Source organism: Rousettus aegyptiacus, unplaced genomic scaffold (genome assembly GCF_014176215.1).
Source record: "Rousettus aegyptiacus isolate mRouAeg1 unplaced genomic scaffold, mRouAeg1.p scaffold_m13_p_2, whole genome shotgun sequence".
Taxonomy (NCBI): Eukaryota; Metazoa; Chordata; class Mammalia; order Chiroptera; family Pteropodidae; genus Rousettus; species Rousettus aegyptiacus.
The window spans coordinates 6,994,424-7,015,683 of record NW_023416295.1 but is presented as its reverse complement, the minus strand read 5'-3'; the positions used below and the strand labels follow the sequence as shown (position 1 = coordinate 7,015,683).

The window sequence follows — 21,260 nt, the reverse complement described above, 5'->3', positions numbered from 1 at the left end:
AGGAGTATGTGGCTAACAGCTCCCTTGAACCCCAGTCGTAAGACGCCAAGCTCAGCCCCCTTTTACTGTGACACACTGACTTTCTGAATTGTGTGTTTCAGCTTGTTCTATGATGAAAAGAAAAGATGGTGTTCTTTAACAGACAATATTGTCAGTATTTTTGTAGTAAACGTTCTTCGTAAAAGTCAGCAAAAGATTAGATTAGCTGATTTTTGTAATGTTATGATAGATTTTGAGAAGCAAATTTAATGTTATCTGTTTGTACAATCCTCGAATACTTGTAATTTAATTTGATTGTCGTAATTGTCTAAGGAGGTGGTATTCTCCCTTTTTACAGTGGAGGGAAGTGTATTATGGGAAGTTAAATGACCTGTCTACAATCCCGAGTCAGGGGAGGAGTGGCTGGGCTCAGTGAGGTCCCTCAGACGCGTGAACTCAGGTCCCTCTGTGATTCCACACCAACTCCTTGTCCTTCCAGGATTCTTTTTTCTGGAAGAAGATACTGTTTTATATGATAGGAATTCTAAGTGGAATGATAGCTGTGGGTCATTTTTTAAGGAAGCCCTTAAATCAAATGCCATAATTTAAATCCATGCCAACTCTTTGAAGACCATCATATCTAGAGACAGTCCAAAAAGAAATCACTGAACAATATTCCATACGCAGTAATTAAGAATCAGACATTTATAGCACCGGTAAACACAAATCAAATGAATGAACGCATTCCGTGAAGACAGAGTTAGCAGCAAATGAAAAGAGATTTGCTTATTTGGCAGCCTAAATTATTTGGCCCCACCAACAATCTTCAATAGATTCTATCGTACCTGAAATCTCTGTGCAGGTGTAAAATCCTGTCCACAACAGAACCCTGGCACCAGGAGTGCGCATGTGAGAGCAGCCTCTCCCCGGCCCACCTGGTCCCCCTGGCTCCCCTGCCCCCTACCCCCACCCCCCGCCCCACACCCTGCAGCCCACCTGGCCCACCTGGCGTGCCGGATGGAGGCCAGGGCATTGCTCAACTCGCTGTCGATGCTGCGGCAGCTGTAGAACTCCTCGTAGGCCGGCCTGGAGGAGCCCTGGTACTCGATGCGGCTGATGCGGCAGATCCCCACGATCAGGATGATCAGCATGAGCACGAAGGCGACGCACAGGGCCCCGATGATGACATAGAGCGAGTGCCGGGGCATGTTGGTGAGGCTCTCCGCCATGTGCCCGGACTTCCACTGGAGGTCTGAAGGGCAGAACAAGCGCATCGCTGGCAATGGGCCGTGGCCTTTAGCACGGGAAGCTCCCACCCGCCCTTGCACGGGGAACTTAAAATCTAAGAGCCGTCCACACGAGGAAGAATGATTCCCTATGGATAATAATGCAGGTCCGGGGCTCATTAATATCATCAGTGTATAAGGGCCTGTTACAAATCGTTCTGGAAAACCAGGAACATGCCATAGAAAAACAGGCAAAGGACGTGAGAGGAATTCACGAAAGAAACACATACAGAAGCTGTTTAGCATCATAAGTATTTTTTTTAATGGAACTCCTCTGTCGGTTCCCAAATATTATATAAAATTTTGGGTAACTGCATTTGATAAAAGTACAGAAATGGGGAAGGTGTCAGTTGACAGACAACCCTTGTGTGGAGTAAACACTGTATTCTCTGACCCAGAAATGCCAATGTTTGGAACTTATGCTGAGGAAATTGTCCTACAGTACATAAAGGCATAAATGCATAAAGCCCCGCGGGCGAGAATGTTCCTCTCGGCATCACAATTTTTAAATGTTAATTTATCAACTACTACACATTTAGAAAAAGGTTCGGAAAATGAGCACAGACACCCATGAACTCGCCGAAGTTAATAAACATTCATATATTTTTTTTTCAGTTTGTTTTCAACAAAACAAAATGTTACAGAGAGTACGAGAGTCCCCACTCTCATACTCTCTCTGTCCCACCAGTAGATGACACAATTTCTACAAGTGGAAAGGTGAGAAACAACCTAACCAGTGAACTCTTTGGCGAGATGGAAAGATATTCATCAAGCAGCAAAAGGATAAGAGAAGGTTACCACGCAGGACCTGGTCGTGTGGTACGATTGCATGTGAGCGTCAAATGTCTATCCCAGAAGGGCAGAGCGATAATAATGATAAACATTTGTTTTTTTCTTACTATGGACTAAACCTCTTTGAAAACATCTCATTTAATCATTACTATCACCAGACGACATGTTCTTCTCTCTCCCCGCTTAGAGATGAGGCCTAGGAAGATGACGCTACTTCCTGGGCGAGTATGTTGAATGCAAGTCTCCATCTGAGTCCTTAGACTCTGTCTCTCATGGTGATGTGCTAACAACAGTGATCTCTGCCAGGCAGGATTACACATCCTTTTTCTGTCTTTCTTTATACTTCTCAGGCCTTTCCCAGTTTTTTTTTTTTAATAATAACATATTCCTTTTATAATAATTTAAAAATGAGCAATAAATTATTTGAAGAAAATACCCATTGGATTATCTTCCAAAATAACTAGTGGAAGGAATGTGTACCTTAGGATCACACCAACCTTGCTTTCAATCCAGGCTACAACGTTTACTTGACCTCCCTTCCTTTATAAGATGAAAATAGCAACATATACCCTATAGGCTTGCTGTGAGCATAAGTTAAAAAACACATTAAAAATAAAAAGTAAGAAAGTCCACGGCTGCATATGTAGCAGGCGGTCCCTATGCAGAAGCAGCTCGGGTGGCAAAAGAGGAAAAGTTAAAGAGAGGGAGGCTGGTTTCCTCTGTGCCACGCGGCCTGAGCTGAGACTCATCGAGCATCGTTCCAAAAAAGCACCAATCTGTATGCTCGAGGCAAAAATGGAAGGCTAGGATGTAATCTGTGTGTCTGGCACAGGTCAGGAGTGTCACATGGGTCCTATTGACAGACCTGCACATGGACGGAATGCTCTGTAACATGACCGGGATTTGAAAGGAAGCTGTGAAAATTAGAAAGGGCCAGGGAAGACCAAACAGAAGCTAAGCTCCTATGGAAAAGAGGATGCCTTCTCTACTCGTACCGCCACCACCTCCAGGCCATCGCTGCCACGTTGGAACTCCAGGTGCCTGGAAATGGGTTCAGGGGGCAGAGAAGTGGGAATGGGGGGATGGGAACAGGCCTGAGTTCCTCAGGATTCTTCTCACTCATATTAGGGGAGAGTATTTGCAACCTCTTCAGTGACCACAGGCTCTGAGAATCAGCTGTTCTTTGCCTTGAAAAGTTACAGTCTGCAGAAGACAGATAAACACCCAATCAAGGATCCAGGCATGCAGACCTCCTTCTTAGAAGCCTAATGAAAATGACACATGCCCGGAGCCCGGATGGTGCCTGAAGGTTTAAGAAGAATGGGACAAATAAAGTGACTTCTGAGTTGGCGTCCAGATCTCGTGACTCCTGCATTTTTCACGAGGCTTCACCTTCGAAGCCTCGCTTTGCCACGTGAGCCCAGCCGTCTGAGCTCACACAGCCCGTGGAGCAGAAGAACTGACCATTAGTGCAGCCGCTGCTCCAACTGAGCCAACGCACATACAGGCAGATGGACCAGCATAAATCACTGCAAAGGAACGGTCGCCGTGGAAGACAGAACGTCTTTTGTGAAACTAGAACCGAGATCCCGCCCCCAAACCAGCAGCCATTGCACTTGGCCGTAACTGGGCACACTGAGAGACAACTAACTCATTTTCCTGGCTGGAAGAGAAGTGTGACTCACTTGGTTTGCAAGTGTTTCGACATTCCCTGAAAAATCCAGTTGCAGGCTGGAGGCCAACACGCACAGAGCATGCTGTAACACCCACTTAGCAAAAACACAGAGGCAGCCAGTGCTGTTTCTGCTCCAGCTTGGTCAAGTGCTCAGATCTGATTGCTACAGCAGGACCACGTGAGTTAGGGACCTTATGGCTGATGCGCGACCTCGTGCAAATAGCTTATATATGAACCGCGTCCACACAGGGAGTGCACAACCACAAGCCCGTGACCCTGGGAAAAACGACCGTGCTGGGTCCTGTGCCCTGCACGTTGTCCCAGGTCTGAAGAGCTGCCTAAACGCTCGCGTGTCTGACCATCTGCTCTGTTTCCCCAAACTCTGCGTTCCAAGCTGTTTGGACTTAGGAAAACTTTCTTGAAATTTCCTCTAAAACCTCAGCTCTCCACCTCCCTCCCCTGCATCCCTGCTTCTTGCTTTCTCCACCCACTATCATCTACAGCTTCTCCGATAAGTCAGTGTGGCTGCTTGACACGCTAATCAGATTAGCAGCCAGGCTGGAGGAGAATAAATCCAGCGCTTGGTCTGAGAGGCAGCAAATTGATCTGCACCAGGTGGCTGCAGCTGCCGTTTCTGGGGCCACGCGCTCTCATAAGTCATCGTTCCGCCACGTCCTGGAGTCCCAGCGCATGAATCATTTACTATGCTGGCTTCGGCACCGCCTGGGGAAGAATCGTGCACCAGCGCCCGCGGGCTGGGGTGATCTCATCTGCTCCAGCAGGTGCGTGACCAGGATCTGTGTGCACAAACGGCTCAGGAAAAAATGTCAGAATTATGGGTCTGAGGGATCATTGGTATTTCGGCTTAAACTCCATTTCTTGGAGGTTTTGTATTCTCCAAAGTGCTTTCGTATTTACTATTTCAACTGGTCCCAAAATATCACCTTGAGCTAGGGAGAGGGGCTGTGCCGGAGGGGATGCTCAAGGCGAAAGGCAGTTAGTGGCCAAGGTGAGAATAAAACCAGACCTACCAACAATCCCCACCCCGCCAAAGGAGATGTTATTGGAGTCATAAATTGAATTCTAAGCTATATCGTCCATATCTTTTTTTTTTCCATTTACCTAGGTGAATGTAGCTAGAATAGTTAATACGTCCACCTATTTATTTAAAAAGTGTGAAAGTGAGTTGGGACTGTGTTTTTTGTAGCGTCATTTAGATAAGTAGATAATTTTTGAACCATCTACTGCCTAGAACAAATGCGAAGGGGGATTTCAAATTTCTTTATGTTTTTCACAGCTAAAAGTCAGCTGGACAATCAACGTAGTTGAGACTGAAAAAAGTTAACAACTCTTATTAATCATAATCAGAAGAGGAAGGAATGGGAAAGGGGATGAAGAGAAAAGCTCACCTTCTTCATAGGTACCCAGTCACTGAACAAATATTAAGTAAGCACCTACTATGTGTCAGGTGCCTGACGCACAGTGCTGGCTGGCTGAGATTAAGAGTAAGGGAAAATAGAAAAGTGGGCTCATCGAAGGCTGAGATGTGGGGGAAAAGAAGAGATAAGAAAAAGAGAGAGAGAGAGAGAGAGAGAGAGAGAAGGAAGGGAGGGAGGGAGGGAGGGATAGAGGAGAGAGGAGGAGAGAGAAGGAGAGAGCTGACCCAATCTCGATATCCTCTAGAACCCTAGAGAAGAAATAAGAAAGAAAAAAAAAATAATAAATAGAAAACTAACGAAACAAAGAACACTCAACAAAGAAAAGAAAAAAGCAAAGAAAAGAAAAGAAAGAAAAAAGAAAAAGAACAAGACGAAAGAAAGAACGGTACTTGCCAGGCGCCGAGGGAAGGGGTCGTGGGAGTTAGTGTTTAATGGGCACAGAGCTTCACTTGTGCAAGAAGAATGTTCTGGAGATGGATGGTGGTGATGGTTGCACAACAATGCGTGTAATGCCACTGAACATCCACTTAAAAATGGTTAAGAGAGTTAATCTCGGATTATTTGTATTTTGACACAATAAAAAATCAGAAGAAAATTTAAAAAGGGAAAAGGCTACGTGTTCTTAGAAAACTTGAAGAAAAGATGCCTCTGACTGCATGTGAAGAAAGGGTTTGAGGGACTAGAATAGAAACCAAGTGACATTAAACACATGGAGAAAATCTGCATAAACCCTGGATAAGCACTCAGTATATTATAAATATCAATATGTTCTTAAGCATAAAAGCAAGAAGCAGAACAGTATTATGGAACACTCACATTCGTACGGGAGGAAATAAGGACTTACGTACTGACCGAATACATCAAGGAAAATCTACAATAAGTGGTTAATAATCGTTACCTCTGGGGAGTGAAATGGAGGTCCGAATGGGGAGAAGGATTCATTTTATTTTTTAAAAATCCTAGCTTATATGAAAATAAGAACCAAAGAACCCAACCAATTTGTACAATAAAGACAGCCTGCATAACATCATCGTTTGATAGGTTTCTTCAACCACCGTTAAATCCCGCACATTTTGAGGAGAAGAGGCCCAGGTCACCGTTTGTATCCCCTGTGGGCCCCTTTGCTGGGCTCCTGGAGCTGCCTGCACAGAGCCCTATGGCACCTCCCACGCCGTGTCATGAGCCACCCCTGAGGCGGACGCTGGGCCGTTCATCTCTAGATCATGGGCTCACGATCTACATCCGACAATAAGAAGCCCTTGATTATTGATTGAATGTGTAATCCAAGATGGTGCTAATTCAATATTTAATCATAGATACAACTGTTCAGTGCACATAATTGGCCTACGGTCTATCAGCAAGACTGACTGTAACTATAACTGTATAAACCCTACAGTTCCTATACATGATACATAACGCCACTACATAAAGATTGACAGGAATTTTGATTTTTAGACCTTGATTTTTGGAAAGCAAAATTTTTATTAAAATCCCGCTCCCCCCCCCCCAAAAAAAAATTGTGATCAGTCCCAAGGCTGTAAGAACAAATAGCAGAGAATTAAAATTTTACCAGGGTTGTTAAATAGCAGAGAATTAAAATTTTACCAGTTAATTTCCAGAATTTAGGGTTTCCATTTGCCTCTGAATATGTATAAAACACCACAGCTACTTGAATGATCCTCTTAGGATAGTTCTGGATTAATTTTCTTGATGGTTTTAATAAATCTTTATGGTCTGCTCAATTTCTGCTTCTTACCGGAAGCCAAATAATAACTCTAAAGAGGCAAATTTCTAAGAAACATCCGTTATTGGGGTAAACACTGGGCACAGGACGTAGCCATGGAGCCACTAAATTGATATGACTTTGCATGTGAATCCCACTGAGCCTCAGAATCTCTAGAGATGCCTAATGAAAAAGTGATTCATTTCCATGTGCGGCACCTTGCACAGGTGAGGGCTTAGTTTTCTGGATGTGTATGAACCCTAAGTGTGTATTTGTGAGTGTCCCATATATATTTTATGCTAGATTTCTCTTTCCTTGTGCACTGGGAAACATTCTGTGGTATTTTGTAAGGGAAAAGACAAAATGAAGAATCTGCCTGATTATATTTGTGCTTCCTGGCAGAGTATATGATACTACTTCGAGGGTAGATCCTATAATTCCAAAGCTAGAAGGAAGAACACTAAACATTTCATTTTATGTGAGATGAAACTGAGCTCTGAAAATGAATTCGCCTTCCTCCCACCTTGCAGTTGGTCAGGTGGCGCAAGTCTCAAGCCTGGAACTGTTCCCTGTTCCTGAGAGAGGCATTCATTCTGCTTACCACACCCTGCAAATGCTCATCATAATGATTAAGATGGTGCTGTGACAGGAAAAACTCTTTCTAAATCATCCCACAACATTGTAATTTTTAAGAACGCATGGGAAGAAGAAACGAGACACTCCTGGTAGGGTGCTATGGAGGGCGGAAGCCTCGTCTCCCAGGGTCGAACGAGTCCTGTTTTTCCATGTTACGGAACATGGAAAAAGGACCTTTGCAGATGTGACTGAGTCAAGGATTTGTGGGTGGAGAGAGTATCGTGGATTAGCCAGGTGGGCCCAGTGTAATCACAAGAGTCCGTGGAAGGTAAGTGAAAGAGAGAAGCATGAGAGCGGGAAGAGGAAGGCGTAAGCGTGGGAGCAGAAGTCGGCATGATGCGATCGCTGGCTCTGAGCGCAGACGAGGGGCATGCAGACAGCCTCTAGAAGTTGGAGAAGGCAAGGAAAAGGATTCTTCCTTAGACGGCCCCGCCACTGGCCCCAGGGAGACCCACTTTGGACTCCTGTCCTCCAGAATTATAAGATGATAAATTTGTGTTGTTGCTTTAAGCCATTAAATTTGTGGTAACCGGCAGTAGGAAACTAATACAGGCAGCCGGGGAAGGTTATCTGAGAAAGTGCCATTTAAGCTGAAACCTAGACGCTGAGAAGATAGGTGTGCCAAAACCGGAAGAAAGAGAGTTCTAGGCATATGGAATAGTACAGGCAAAGGCCCTGAAGGCAGGAATGAACTTGACCTGTTCAAGGAAGAGAAGGGAGGAAAACGTGGCCTCTGGAGGCAGAGGTCAGGCCGAAGGGAGGCTCCCATGCTGCCTTTGACAGCTCAGCAGGTGCATAGGCCAGGCTTCTCTCTCTTCTCCGTGCACATCTGACCTTCCCTGACCTGACCTTACACCGTTCATGGAGCCTCTTCTAGGTTTCTGGACACTTCGGAAGCTCTCACATGCCCACAGGGTTAAAAAGAGACCTCAGAGGCCACAGGTCCCGTGGCGCCACGTGGCTGGGGGCCTCTTACATCTTCCCTGTCTGCTGACAGGCCAGACTCTGCTTGTACTCCTGGGCATTGGATCCACTCCATGCGATTCGAATCCAGTTCTCTACACGCTGGCCACTGACTCCAGCTACACGTCACTGGAAACTTCCATGCATGTTCTCCATCGTTACACTCAGGTCAAGGGTGGAAGCACCCAGCACCGTGAGCCTAATCTGTGATGACATTTATTTCAATACATTGGCTTCATGGAGAGATGCAAATGAGATCATCAGGTGGAAATCGCTGTTGTGGGCAAACAGAGAGCCCAAGTGTGGACCAAGATGTGCCATCACCCCCGGCCACTCGGGGTGGCCCATGCCCTGCAGATGCACCATCTAAAAAGACAATTGCAAAGGTTCAACTCCCCGGGAATAGCTCATAGTATAGGAGCTACAATAGAGTGGAAAGAAAGAGAAAGGTCAACTAGGATTTATTTAGTGCCAATTGCATAGCAGAAATGCACACTTATTTGCCTCCTTTAATCCTCATGGCCACCTTCCTGTCACCATTTCACAAGTGAGAAAGACAAGGTTCCAAGAGGTGAATTTGTTTGTACAGGTCACATAGCTAGAATACGTAGCCAACTTTTATCCTTTTTATTATTTCACCCTTGTGTGTCTTTTACTTACACTATCATCACTGGAAGCAAAATTTAGATTTTTTTTTATAATTACAGAATTTTACTTCACAACTTCTTAAAGGTATTCTGTGTGTCCTTGACTTCTCCACACTCTGTTACATACTTATTTTCACAACTAAGATTTAAAAACTGTAAATTAGATATTCTACCCCAAGGTGCAAAATTTGTCATTTCATAATACCACCAATTTTAGAATGAAAACTGGTCCCGTTTTATGGCTAAGTACACTGAGACACAGCACAACAAAGGACAGCCACACAGGAGCACCAAGGCCAGGGTGGGAAGTGAGATCCTACTACCCCAAGCCTGCAGTCTTTTCTACCAAAGACCCTGCCAGACTGGATGTAACATCCTACACCGACTCTAGTCTTAGCATCCAATGCATCACAGCCCTTAGCATTTTTACCATTGGGATCTCTTTCTTCCTCTTTCTCCAACAAGGGCGTATTTCTCACCCATCTTTAGCAAGGACAGTGGGTCCGAGGACCATTCTGTTTAGGAGCATTTGGGAAAGCTGAGGAGGAGGACTAAAAACAATTATCTTCTGCCCCTCTCAACTTCTGAGCCAAGAACAAAGACAAAGAGTGAGCAGAGAAGAGGCCAAAGAGCACCTTCGTTATTGGTCAAGCTGAAGTTGGAGAATCTGGTCCATATCTGTGGATAAGGTTTCCTAATACTAACCACCTCCACCTCAGACACACACTAAGAATGAGACGAGCCCATCCAGGCACAGCCAGTGTGGACCATGAGTGAGAGGCCCGCTCCTGAAACATATCATGGAGCAGTGGCAGCCAACAGCCCAGCTCAGAAGGAGACAGACAGACAGGGCTGTGAATACATACCTTCCCCCTGCAAAACTCACAGTGGATGAGCTGTCTTTACCCGACGAAGAGTCAGGGAGGGGGTGAGAAGCCCCAGGGGGGAGCTCATGAAAGATCCAACTGCCCCGACTAAATTCAATTAGAAGGAAACACTGTCCAAAGGCGAATTCTTAGCAATTTACGAGACAACCGAAAACCCAATTCCATGTCATTTCTCATTTTCACCTCGACCCTAGTAGATATACTGTTTTAAGGTATAAAATCTTGATTCTGACATTTCGAACTACTGTCAGTTCATCTTTAGAGAACACTTAGCTCTCGGCAGCTCAAAATGTTCTTCAAATTTTCTTTCATGCTCATGCTCACTGGACTCTTCTCCAGACATCTGATGGAACCTAATACATTTGCAGACACTTGAAGACAGAAACGCAAGGTGAATTTACACTCAGTGTGGTTTTTTTACGCTTTCAGCACAGAGACTCGATTTTGTGATACATCCTAATGTTCTCAGTTTAGCACATTTTTGGCTGTTTGGCGGCACCGAACCCTGGATGACACCTGCACGTCCTCGTCTCAGTGGAAATGCTGAATTCAGACTCAGGAAGGCGTGCGAGTGGCCTAATGCGGTGAGCGAAACTTATGGCGCTGGGACTTGGGAGGCGTGGTGACTCGGGTGCTCCCTCTGGGCCTCACTGCCTCAGTGTGAGTGACGGGGTGTGGGGCTGGCTGGACATGGTGGGTCCCTCTTCTTGATGAATGAAAATGGGAGGTTGAATGATAGCAGCTGAGCAGCAGAAATACTTACGGATTTCGCAGTTTGCTCCCACCCAGCCGTGCGGGCAGTGGCAGGTGTAACCATTGGGCTGGTCCAGGCAGGTGCCGGCATGGTGGCAGGGGTTACTGTCACATTCGTTTATGTCGATGTCACACTCTTCACCTAAGAAGATAAAGAAAAGTGGCAGTGAGGTGCATCAGCGGCTCCATCACCCACCACTTCTCTGGCGAAAGCAAAGATGGGAGGCTGGGGCCATGATCTCCAGCAATGGAACCCAGTTCGCCGTTGGCATAAAGCGCAGAACTCTCCCAAAATTCCAGGCAACACATCTTTTACTTAAGTACAACTTCTAAAAAAGAGAAAAAAAAAATGGCACTGGTAAAAAGAATCTTCTTTAACCTATTAAACTAATTAACTGAATCTGATACCCATGTTTGAGCAAACCTTTCAAAGTTTATCCAAAAAGCAAATTTGAGTTCCTAATTTTATTAAAGAAATCTAGTTTATTTTGTATTTAGTCAGTTGAATCTTCTCACTTATTTTTCTGAAACTCCAGGAAGCTAAAAACTTAGAGTTTATGATTTTTTTTTTTTTTTTTTTGTAGCCAAGGGTTTATGTGTCTGGACATTTGACTTTTTCTGGATGGTTATAGGGCACAGCTGTGTGCCTAGATTGGGTCAGTTATGAAAATTCACTCCACTTCGCAAGTCCCCGGATATGCTCCCAGACTGGACTGAAAGGCATGGAAAGAGCATCAGGCCACAGGCTATGACATCTGAGGTCAATAATTTTCCCTGGGCAACGGTGGCCCATTCTTGTCCTTCCTCCCATTAAGAAAAATGTGACCTGGAGCTCCTGACCCAGCATTCTGGGGCACCCTTGTCCACCACCCCCCCACCCCGAAGGAGAGCCTGATTTAAACTTACAAACCAGAACTCAAGCTGATGTCACCATGGTCCAAACCCTACCTTACAGGAAAGAGCTTATTATTAGAGTTACATCGACAAAGACATCTTCGTGTGATTAGAAAGCCATACTGTGAGTCAGAACGAAATGAGCGTGCTTCGGAAATTTAAACGCATCTCATCAAAGTCGAAGAGGATACTTCACATTGAAAGCAATCTCTCTCAAACGTTTGAAAATGAGGAAAAGAAAATTTGATATAGGCCTCCGTTTGCTTAGATAAATGTAAAAATTGATATTAAAAAATAAACAAACAAACAAAACCTCCTAGCACTGCTATAGTAATAGACTAAAGCAAAGGAGCAAAATGAAATATTTTGTCCACTTTCAAATGGCAATGTGTCGGTGTATACTTGCGTAATTACTTCCAGGCTTACTTAATTACCACCGAAGTGCTTTTCTATCTCTTATTGATTTACTTTGCATTTATAAAACCACCATATGACACTCACAGACCATTTTAGAAAAGCAATCTCACACTAAAATATTTCATGTATGTTTCATTTCAAACTCCTTTCATATCCGGCATCCGACTATTTCATTTTTGAAGTAAAATCTGTCAAACAAGACGTGTACTACCAGGTCCTACTAGGTTGATTATAATTCACTGGTGTCTAAGTGAATTTGTTTCTTGAAGTAAATATCGTCATTTACATCAATAGGAAAGACATGAAACTGATTGCCTCTTACTAACCTATTTCGAGGGTTGCCTTTCTATTAATGGGGCAATCACTCTGAACAAGAACGGCATAGATGAGACTATTACAAATGGCATTATGTGGTAGTCTGGTTGAAGAGACATATAAACAATAAAGCACTTGGAAATACTAGAAGAATGAAATCAAAGTCCTCGACAAATATATACATCATCTCTACTTTCCAACCATTTAGGAAGACAAGCCGAATTGAGGTATTTAGCTGGCAATCAGAATACTGCAAATTCTGATATAAGACGCCTTGTCTTTGCAACAATGGCAGTAGAAACGACCTGACTTCTCCCTACTTCTACAGTCTGGCAAAACTCAAATGCCCACTCTGCTCCAGAAGTCCAACGTCAAACGCTTCTAATTCCTTAAACTATGGGTAAGCCCAGAGCTGTTAGTCCAATCCATCCAGCCCTGCTCTGCTCTGGCCTAGAGCTTCCCCAAGGGGGTAAATGCCAAATGCAGGGTCCAGAGCCACCCTAATGTGTGCACTTGGTTCTTGGACCTCTAAGGGTCTCTAATACAGTCAGGAGAAGTCCAAGTCTTCTTGGGAACCACTAGATAGGAAAGATTTGGGAGAAATAGAGAATGGCAGGAGATAATAAGATGAACTCTTTCTCTAAGCATTTATCAAATATCTAAAACCCGGAGAGAATCCCCAAACTTTCCCACTCTGGCTTTCATCACCACAGGGTCCTTAGAACCATACTGGGGATTGAATGACATTAGTTAATGATGTAAACTCCGTGCCAGCCGGGGGCCCAAAGAGCTATTCCACAATACATGTGCTCTGGCAGAAGGCTGGAGCGACAGAGTTCGCAGCTACCTTGAGATTTACTCTAATGGCCTATTTTACAGACTAACACTCTTACGCTTCCAGTTGAATCAGTTTTCCCCAGCTGGCTCTCGGTTTGATGCCTTCACTGCATCACATTCTGGTGGAAGGAGTGCAGAGTAGTCCAAGGATGGAGACACTCAAGGAAAATTTCGACCAGAAGACTCCTAGACAAGACTGTTCTCTGTCTTCCAGCAATCATGCTTTTGGCCGTCAGTCTTCCGCAAGGTATTTAAAGATTTGTAATGAATTATGAAGAGCAAGTTTGAGTTTATTTACATTTCTCTATATTGAGAGTATTATGTTTTTTTTATACATTTCAACACCCCATTATTCTAGTCCCAAGCAATATGTACTCTAGCTTATTCTACTAGAAAAGTTCTTAGTATATTATATCATCTTTCTTTACTCATAACTGACTTAATAAATCGTTATTCTTTTGCTGGCTCTAGCCGAATGACTTTTGCATTGATTTGCTTACTTTTTAAAAAAATTTGTGTTGAAGAAAAATCAATATTAAATCGCTGTTGTGCGTAAATAACATTTGTAAAGAGAATACAAAATGAAATTTCTACTTGACTAAGGATGGAAATCAGAGTCTGAACTTTAAATCTTTCACAATTGATTTTCAATCCACTACTTTCTAAGAGGCAATATGTATCACGGGTATCAAATTTGGTAGCATTCATGCAAATTTATAAGTGTACTGTTTATCTTTCCTCAGATAAATTTAAAAGATTTTTTTAAAAAATAAAAAGTCACTGCTGTTAGTAAATTCTTGGGTTAACAGAGCCCACACTAAACAATATCCATGAAAATCATGATAAACATAATACCTTGTATTAAATATGTGCCTACTATGTGCCAGGCACTGGACTGGGTGCTTTACTTCTGTCTTTATACTTGACAAGCATGTTATTCCAGATTAAATGAACCTTAAAAAGTATTTGAAATTTCTTCTACCACGATGGAGTAACTGGAACCTGTCTTGCCCTCGCACTGTAAATAATTAGACAAGCAGATGAAGTATATATTTTTTTAAAAAAATACTTTTAAGACATTGGACAACAGATAGAGCATGACCATGACTGCTGAGAGAAGAGAAACAAAACAGCTCAGTGCCATGATCGTCTTGGCTTTCTGCCTGGAGCCAATTTGAAACGGAATGGTCTCACTGAGCGGAGGAGAACTGGATTTCGTAGAGGCCGAGAGAGTTGTAATTTGTAGGACAGACTGCTGCAGAAGATACAGCCACTTGTAAAAAGAGCATGAGGAATATGCTGTGTCCCTCGAGTCTGTTACTGAGTTTTATGCATGAATAAATGAAGCTCCACAGACCTGGGAAACAAGATAAAAGATGAACAGTTTCTAAAGCTTACAGAGGACTGGGAAGGATTCAAACTCTCACAAGTCAGAATACAGATATTTCATTGATCACCCAGTGCATTCACCTTAGCAGGAGAGCATGACATCCCCTGAGGAAAAGGTACTATAGACTCATCCCCCCAAATATTAAAAATGAATCTTGAAAGGATCAGTCAGGTTGACAAGTAACTTATTTACCTGGCGCAAAAAAAAAAAAAAAAAAAAAAAAAAAAGGCCAGCACTTTTAAAAGAAAGACAATAAATCCAATCACTCAACAACTTTACTAACAATGTCCAGCATCAAACAAAAATTATTAGACAGGCAAAGAAGCAGACATGTGTAACCCATAACCAGAAGAAAAATCTGGTTTTTCTTCTGTTCAAAAGACAGAGACCCAGAAGTAACAAATGATGGCAATTAAACAAGGAGTCTGCTCAAAATGTAAAGGAAAACATCAAAAAGCAATGAGGATAAAAATGGAACATATAAAAAAGAACAGAACGAAACTTCTAGATATGAAAAAATATCAAATTAAAAACAACGCAATACAGAGCTGTATTAACAGATTAGATGCTACAGAATAAAAGATTAGCAAACTTGAAAACAGAGCAATAGAAGCTAGACAAGCTAAAGCTAGGGGAAAAAAATGTTTTTAAACTCAACAGAGACTCGGTGACCAGTTTTACAATTTTTAGTAGTTTATCACAGGTGTAATGAGAGTCCCAGGAAATGGGGAAGAGGCATAAGATAATATTTGGTGGAACAGTAGCTAAAAATTTTCTAAATTTGATAAAAACTGTAAGACCACAGATCCAAGAAGTACAACAAATCCCATGCAAGATAAACACCAACAAAATCACATCAAGGTATATCATCATCAATTGCTAAAAGTCAATAATAATGGAAAAAAATCTAAAAACAGCTAGTATGAGACTTCCACTTCCAAAAAGATGGAGCGGAAATATTTTTCCTATACCCTCCACTAAGTACAAGCAAAACCCTAGACATTACGTGTAAAACAAACATGAGATGATCTGAGCAGTCAAGAGGAGACAGAGCGGCTGGGAACCTCAGGACCTAAGGAACAACATGATGGTGAGCTTTCTGGGTCTCCTTTTAACCCCGTATTTTCCAGACCAGGTGCTGGAAAAGTCAATAGCCCAGAAATGCCAAAAGGTGTAGGGAGAAAAAAAGCCCCAAGTATATAACCCACTCATGAATAATCCCTAGTTCCAAAAGAAAATCTAAAGGGACCTAAAAAAATTTGAATTAAATGAAAATGAAAATACAAAATAAAATTTGTGGGACACAGCCAAAGAAATATGGAGGGGAGAATTTCTAGCACTAAATGCATGCATCAGAATGAGAAAAAGTCTCAAATCAATAATCTAGGGTCCTATCAAAAGAGCCTAGAAAGAGAAGAGCAAAATAATCACAAACTGAAAACCGATCTCATAAGGTAAATGTGACATTGGATTGAATAGCTAACTATATAACAGTGATTTGCCAACTTCACTCCACTCAGTCAATTAGGGAGCTTTCGAGCACTTAACAGTTGGCCAATGGTAAATTTTGCTAAACCTCAAGTATAACGCTAGAGTATTTGGTTCCAAGGCAGCAGTTCAACGAGCAGAGGCAACGTTGTTCCTTACATGGTGGTAGTTAATATCTTATCAGCCTCTCCAATGGAATGCCGGCTCGCAGAATACAATAGGTTCTATGATTAAATATATTTGGGAAATAAAGGCAAATAAGATTCTTTACTATAAGCCCTCTGAGCCTTAGTCTGCAGACATCTCATGAATCTCCACGTGGCATCTACTATATCCCAAATTTACTTGGCCACAGACATTTTTTCCACTGAGCATCTCATGGGACCAGTGTTCTGTGAAACACATTAACAGTTCAACTTTCCAAACAATTTTAGAAACTATTTGATGGTCCTTTTCATTTTAAAAGATTACCAGAGATGACTAGAAATAGGCATTTGTTGTTTTCAAAGACCAATTAGTGTGATGTTTGAACCTTCTTCCATGGAAGAGTCCTCCTGCGTGCTGCGACCGGGGTGAGGACCATAAAGAAATGCCTAGGAGTGGGGGATAGGAGGGTGGGGACACAGAGAACTGGGAGGCAGGAGACAGAAGGAAAAAGCATCACTGAGAAGAACCTGGGGTGTTCAAGAATCAAGCAGGTGGGGGGCCCTGGAAATGCTGAATGGGGCCAGACCACTCAGGTCTCGACGGTCAAGTTAAGGACTCTGACCTTTTTCTGAAAGACAATGAAATGTCAATAGGCATTTTTTTTCCCCCAACAGGCAAATTATAAGTAGGGAGCGACAAGATTAGATTTTCAGGTAAGTATGTAAATACACAAGTATGAAATACATAAGTATTCTCCTGGACCCTGGGATTTCATGCTTGGGAAATTAGCTCAGAAAATAATTATATAAGTACATAGAGACGTCCTAGGGGTGATGAGGAAGAGGTGTGGGGAGACCAGTTGGCAGGGGCTGCACTCATGCAGGCAGGAGCTGAAGGTAGCCTTGTGTTGGCTCTAGGAAGAAGTGAGAGGCTCTACGGGGTTTTCGGGGCCCCTAGGCTGTCGGATGCCGGTGAAGAGGAAGAAGAGAAGGGTACTGAAAGTATTCCCCAGCTTCTGCCCAGAATTTCAGGTGGTAGTAATATCATTTAAGGAGCTAGCAAATATTTAAAGGAAGGAAAGGAGAAGAAAATCTCTAAGTTTGAGGTGTCTTTGAGAGACATCCAAGAGTCAGTGCTGAGTAGGCAGTTGGAAATTTGCTAAATATTCTGGAGAAGAGATTGCATTTTATTTCCCACAAGATCCCAAGATAAATTTCAAATGAATCAAACATTTACATGAACAAAATGAACTCATACCTGAATGGAATAATATAGAAGTATATCATAAAACTTGATACATATAGGTTCTTTCTAGCATAAAACAAAAAAAAATCGAGATTTAATTATATAAAATTTAAATATGATATATGGAAAATAAAACAATTCCTTCACATACATTTAAATGGCAAATGATGGTGGAAAAATATTTGCAACTTATAACAGATAAAATGTAATAAATTTATTATAAAGGGCTATTTCGAATCAAGAATGAAGATGAACATAAATGGCCTAGGAGAAGAGCAAATGAAGGGTACTGATAGAGTTCATAAAAGAAGAAACACAAATGGCCACAAACATATTTAGAAAGTCTTCCACCGCACTAGGAATCAAAGACCCACAAATTAAAACAACACTTCAGTGCATTTTTTTGCCACCAGAATGATGGTTCTTGATATCTGTGTAACGACAAAGAAACAGACAAGCACTCTTGTGCACTCTTGGTGGGGCGAATATCGGTAAAATGGTGTTTCCTGGAGAGAAATCGGTAAAATGGTGTTCTCCTGGACCCTGGAATTTCATGCTTGGGAAATCAGCTCAAAGAAAAAGTCAGATAAGCACCCAGAGACGTACATACAAGAACATTCATTGTAATGTTGTTTCTAACAGAAAAGTTACCAACTCCCCAAGGCTGAATTGACAATGGGTTAAAAAAAATGATATTTCATATACTGGACTAAACGGCAGCCAGTTAAAATGATAAACAGGAGCATACTTCTTGATGTGGAAACACATTATGATATACATATATTTGTGAGGGAGAAGGAGGTTATAATATAGGACGAACAGTATAATTCCTTTTATGTTCAAATAGATGTACAACTATATCAAGGTTATTAATTACCAACGATTATCCCTAACTCCTCATAGTGAGTTCAGAGTTCCGTTTAAGTGATGTTTTTCCTATCGCACTATACTTTCCAATTTTTCTTCCACATTTTTTTATTATTCGTGGGATAAAAACATCTGGAAAAAAAAAAAAACAAGATGCTTCCCCAATATTATTTTTGCACTCAGTGATGAGTGTAAATGTCTATGTGTGTTTATAAACCAGTCGGCAAAACAAAACCGCCTGTGAATGACCTTCTGGAGTGAACCCACTCTCCAGTCCCAGGCAAACCCGAAAGGAAAGCGCAGGATGTGACAGAGACAAATAGAAAGATCAGAGGTTGCTTCTCCCACATTTCGACGGGTGGCATCCTCCCCAGAAGCACAGGTGGGACTCCCCGGAAATGCAGTGGGGACCCAGGCTCTGGGAAGGTGGTGATTTAGCAGGGGAGAGGTGAGCACACGAAGTCTCTCCGGCCAATGACAACATGGTGTCCTGCAGCTTAAACACTCATCGGCTCCTACGGGCTCCTTGCCGGTCAGCCTTTCCCAACCTGCAAACCAGAGCGACCCTGGTACCTTTGTTGGTTGAGCAAAGCTCTGAAATCATAGACCTGTCCCCAGCTGTGTCCCCTGCGCTACATTTCGGGACTCCCGGGTTCTGCTGGTGAAGCAAAGGGTGGAACCTTTTCTGCCACAGCGGTTCAGAGTTCCGTTTGAAAATCTGATGAAGATTAAGAGCCCCCCTCAGCAGATGCTCATACATGCAACATTGCGCATACATACGATCTGGGGTGTTTGCACCCTCCCCAGAGCACGGGAGTGGCGTAAAGGAGCCCGGGTAGTCTGGACCCCCTGGTTTAGAAGAGACTCTTCCCACTCAGAGTTCGGTGGCCGCAGAGGCTCCTTTGGAACCCGGCCCTGTCCGCCCCGCCTGCTTTGCCCTTGGGCGGTTTGCTCTGTCCCGTCCATGCCCAGTGCCCACCTGTGGCACCCACGCCTTCGCTCGCAATCGACCCAGAACCTGGAGCATCTCCTGGCACTTCTCGCCATCTCTTTCCATTTTTCAAAACCTCGTCTCTTTTATGCAGAGGACACATTTGGTCCTGCGCTTCCCCTTCGTCCGTTCACACAGACCTTTCCGGGTGTTACTGTGATGGCTTGTTTCTCACATGTCACAGCTACGGCCCGAAAATGTACAGCACTGCTGGTCTCCGCGGAGTTCAGGAAGAGCTCGTTCGATGACGAACAGCCCGTTGTCTAAAAACAGACCTCCAGCGCGGCCATGCCTACTTACGCTCTGAAATCACGTGTGTGTGGAGGGTCCCGGGGTTTTTAGCGGCTGCAACCGCAGGGCTTTTGTGGTCAGTGTAACACGCGGTCCACTTGCCTGTGAACCCTGGCGCGCAGACGCACGTGCCGTTCAGGCCCTCGCTGTCGCAGGTGCCTCCGTGCAGACAGCTGACGTTAGCGCAGGGGTCCTTGTACGACTCACAGTGTGCTCCTGTGGGGGCGGGGAGAGATAAAGGGGACTCGTTAAGGCAGCTCCTGCTCATGTGGCCTTGAAGGCAAAGCATTTAAACAGCCCGGAACGGTGTGGAAGCAGGCGATTCCTAGCATCTTGTGGTGAGGGAGAGGAGAGGAGAGGAGAGGGGAGGGGAGGGGAGGGGAGGGGAGGGGAGGGGAGGGGAGGGGCCAGGCAGAGGGGAGAGGAGTTTGCGCACCCAGGTGCGCACTCATGGCTTCAAATGATTGCAAAAACGCACTTCACAAGAAAATAAACACAATCCCTGCTCACTGGTCCTGTCGCAAGTCTTCCATCTGTACCCTCTCTACTCAGATATGCCAAAGCCTGGGGAACCGAAAGTTAAAAGCCCGAAAGATCAAATGTATCAGGGACAAAACTTTCCAAGTCTCCAAAAGAAACAGAAAATAGCCAGGCAACCTTCATAAAACACCAACGTATATGATCGTCAGCACCCCAAAGGTCTGGACTCGGATGTTTGAATGAGCCTGTGTTGACTCTGGGGAACCGAGGGGGGGGGCGCCCCTTGGAACTTCGAGGTCATTCTGAAAGTCTTCTCAGTGCTCCATACACGGACGTTAACGTGTCGTGCACACACAGTACTCCAGACGCTCGCCTTGCGCCTTACGTCTAATTTGGTCCCGGCAGCGACGCTGTGAGACAAGTACCCTATTCCCCCACACCACAGATGGGGAAACTGAGGAAAGGATGTGAGGTGACATGGCTGGTCGGGGAGGGAGCCGCAATCTGAAACCACAGCAGTGTGAATGTGAGTTGACGCTCGCCAAGTCACTAGCGCAGAGCGAGCTCAGACTGGCCACGGAAATGCACAAAATTCTATGTGGCTCGGCGTCTGTTTAGCAAAAATGGAGGCATTAAAAAACCCTTCATAGAGAAAACAGTGAGTTTCCGACTGGTACTTTTTTTAAAAAAAAAGTCTGTATGTGCACGTACGCATGCAGACGCATGAAATGGGACTACCAAGAAAACAGATCCCTCTGACGTTCATATTACGTATTGACATGTTGAAATTTTTGCACAACGAGTACATGTTATTTTGTTTAAAAAGCTGAAAACACAATGCTTTTCGAAAGGTAGGCTTTCTGCTGTTGTTTCACCGTAGTTTCAAGATGGACGCGGGGATAACGGTCTCCCTCTCCCATCTCACCTTCTTTGGAGAGGAAGAGAAATCACATTACACTCGGCACGAGAATGTCTATGGTGTTGTGCTCACCCTTCTCAACAGCCTCGTAAAAACGTAAGCAAAAGGCAACAAGTAGCCGAATGACATGTACTCAACTTGCTTTCCAGTTCGTCACTGAGCTGGCATTGTGCAAGGGCCGCCACGCCCAATGACTCAT

General features: G+C 43.7%; 1 protein-coding gene across 2 annotated transcripts in view; it reads right to left on the bottom strand.

The window, feature by feature from the left end:
- DNER (delta/notch like EGF repeat containing) overlaps positions 1-21,260 on the bottom strand; it is a 254,119-nt gene that overhangs the window by 4,958 nt on the left and 227,901 nt on the right. The window contains exons 10-12 of one of the 2 annotated variants that reach the window (XM_036236759.1): positions 19,765-19,878; positions 10,791-10,922; positions 976-1,231 (exon numbers count right to left, since the gene is read on the bottom strand). In XM_036236759.1, the coding sequence (XP_036092652.1) occupies positions 976-1,231; positions 10,791-10,922; positions 19,765-19,878 (502 nt within the window). The remainder of the gene's footprint in view (positions 1-975; positions 1,232-10,790; positions 10,923-19,764; positions 19,879-21,260) is intronic. The other variant, XM_036236760.1, reaches the window with a different exon arrangement.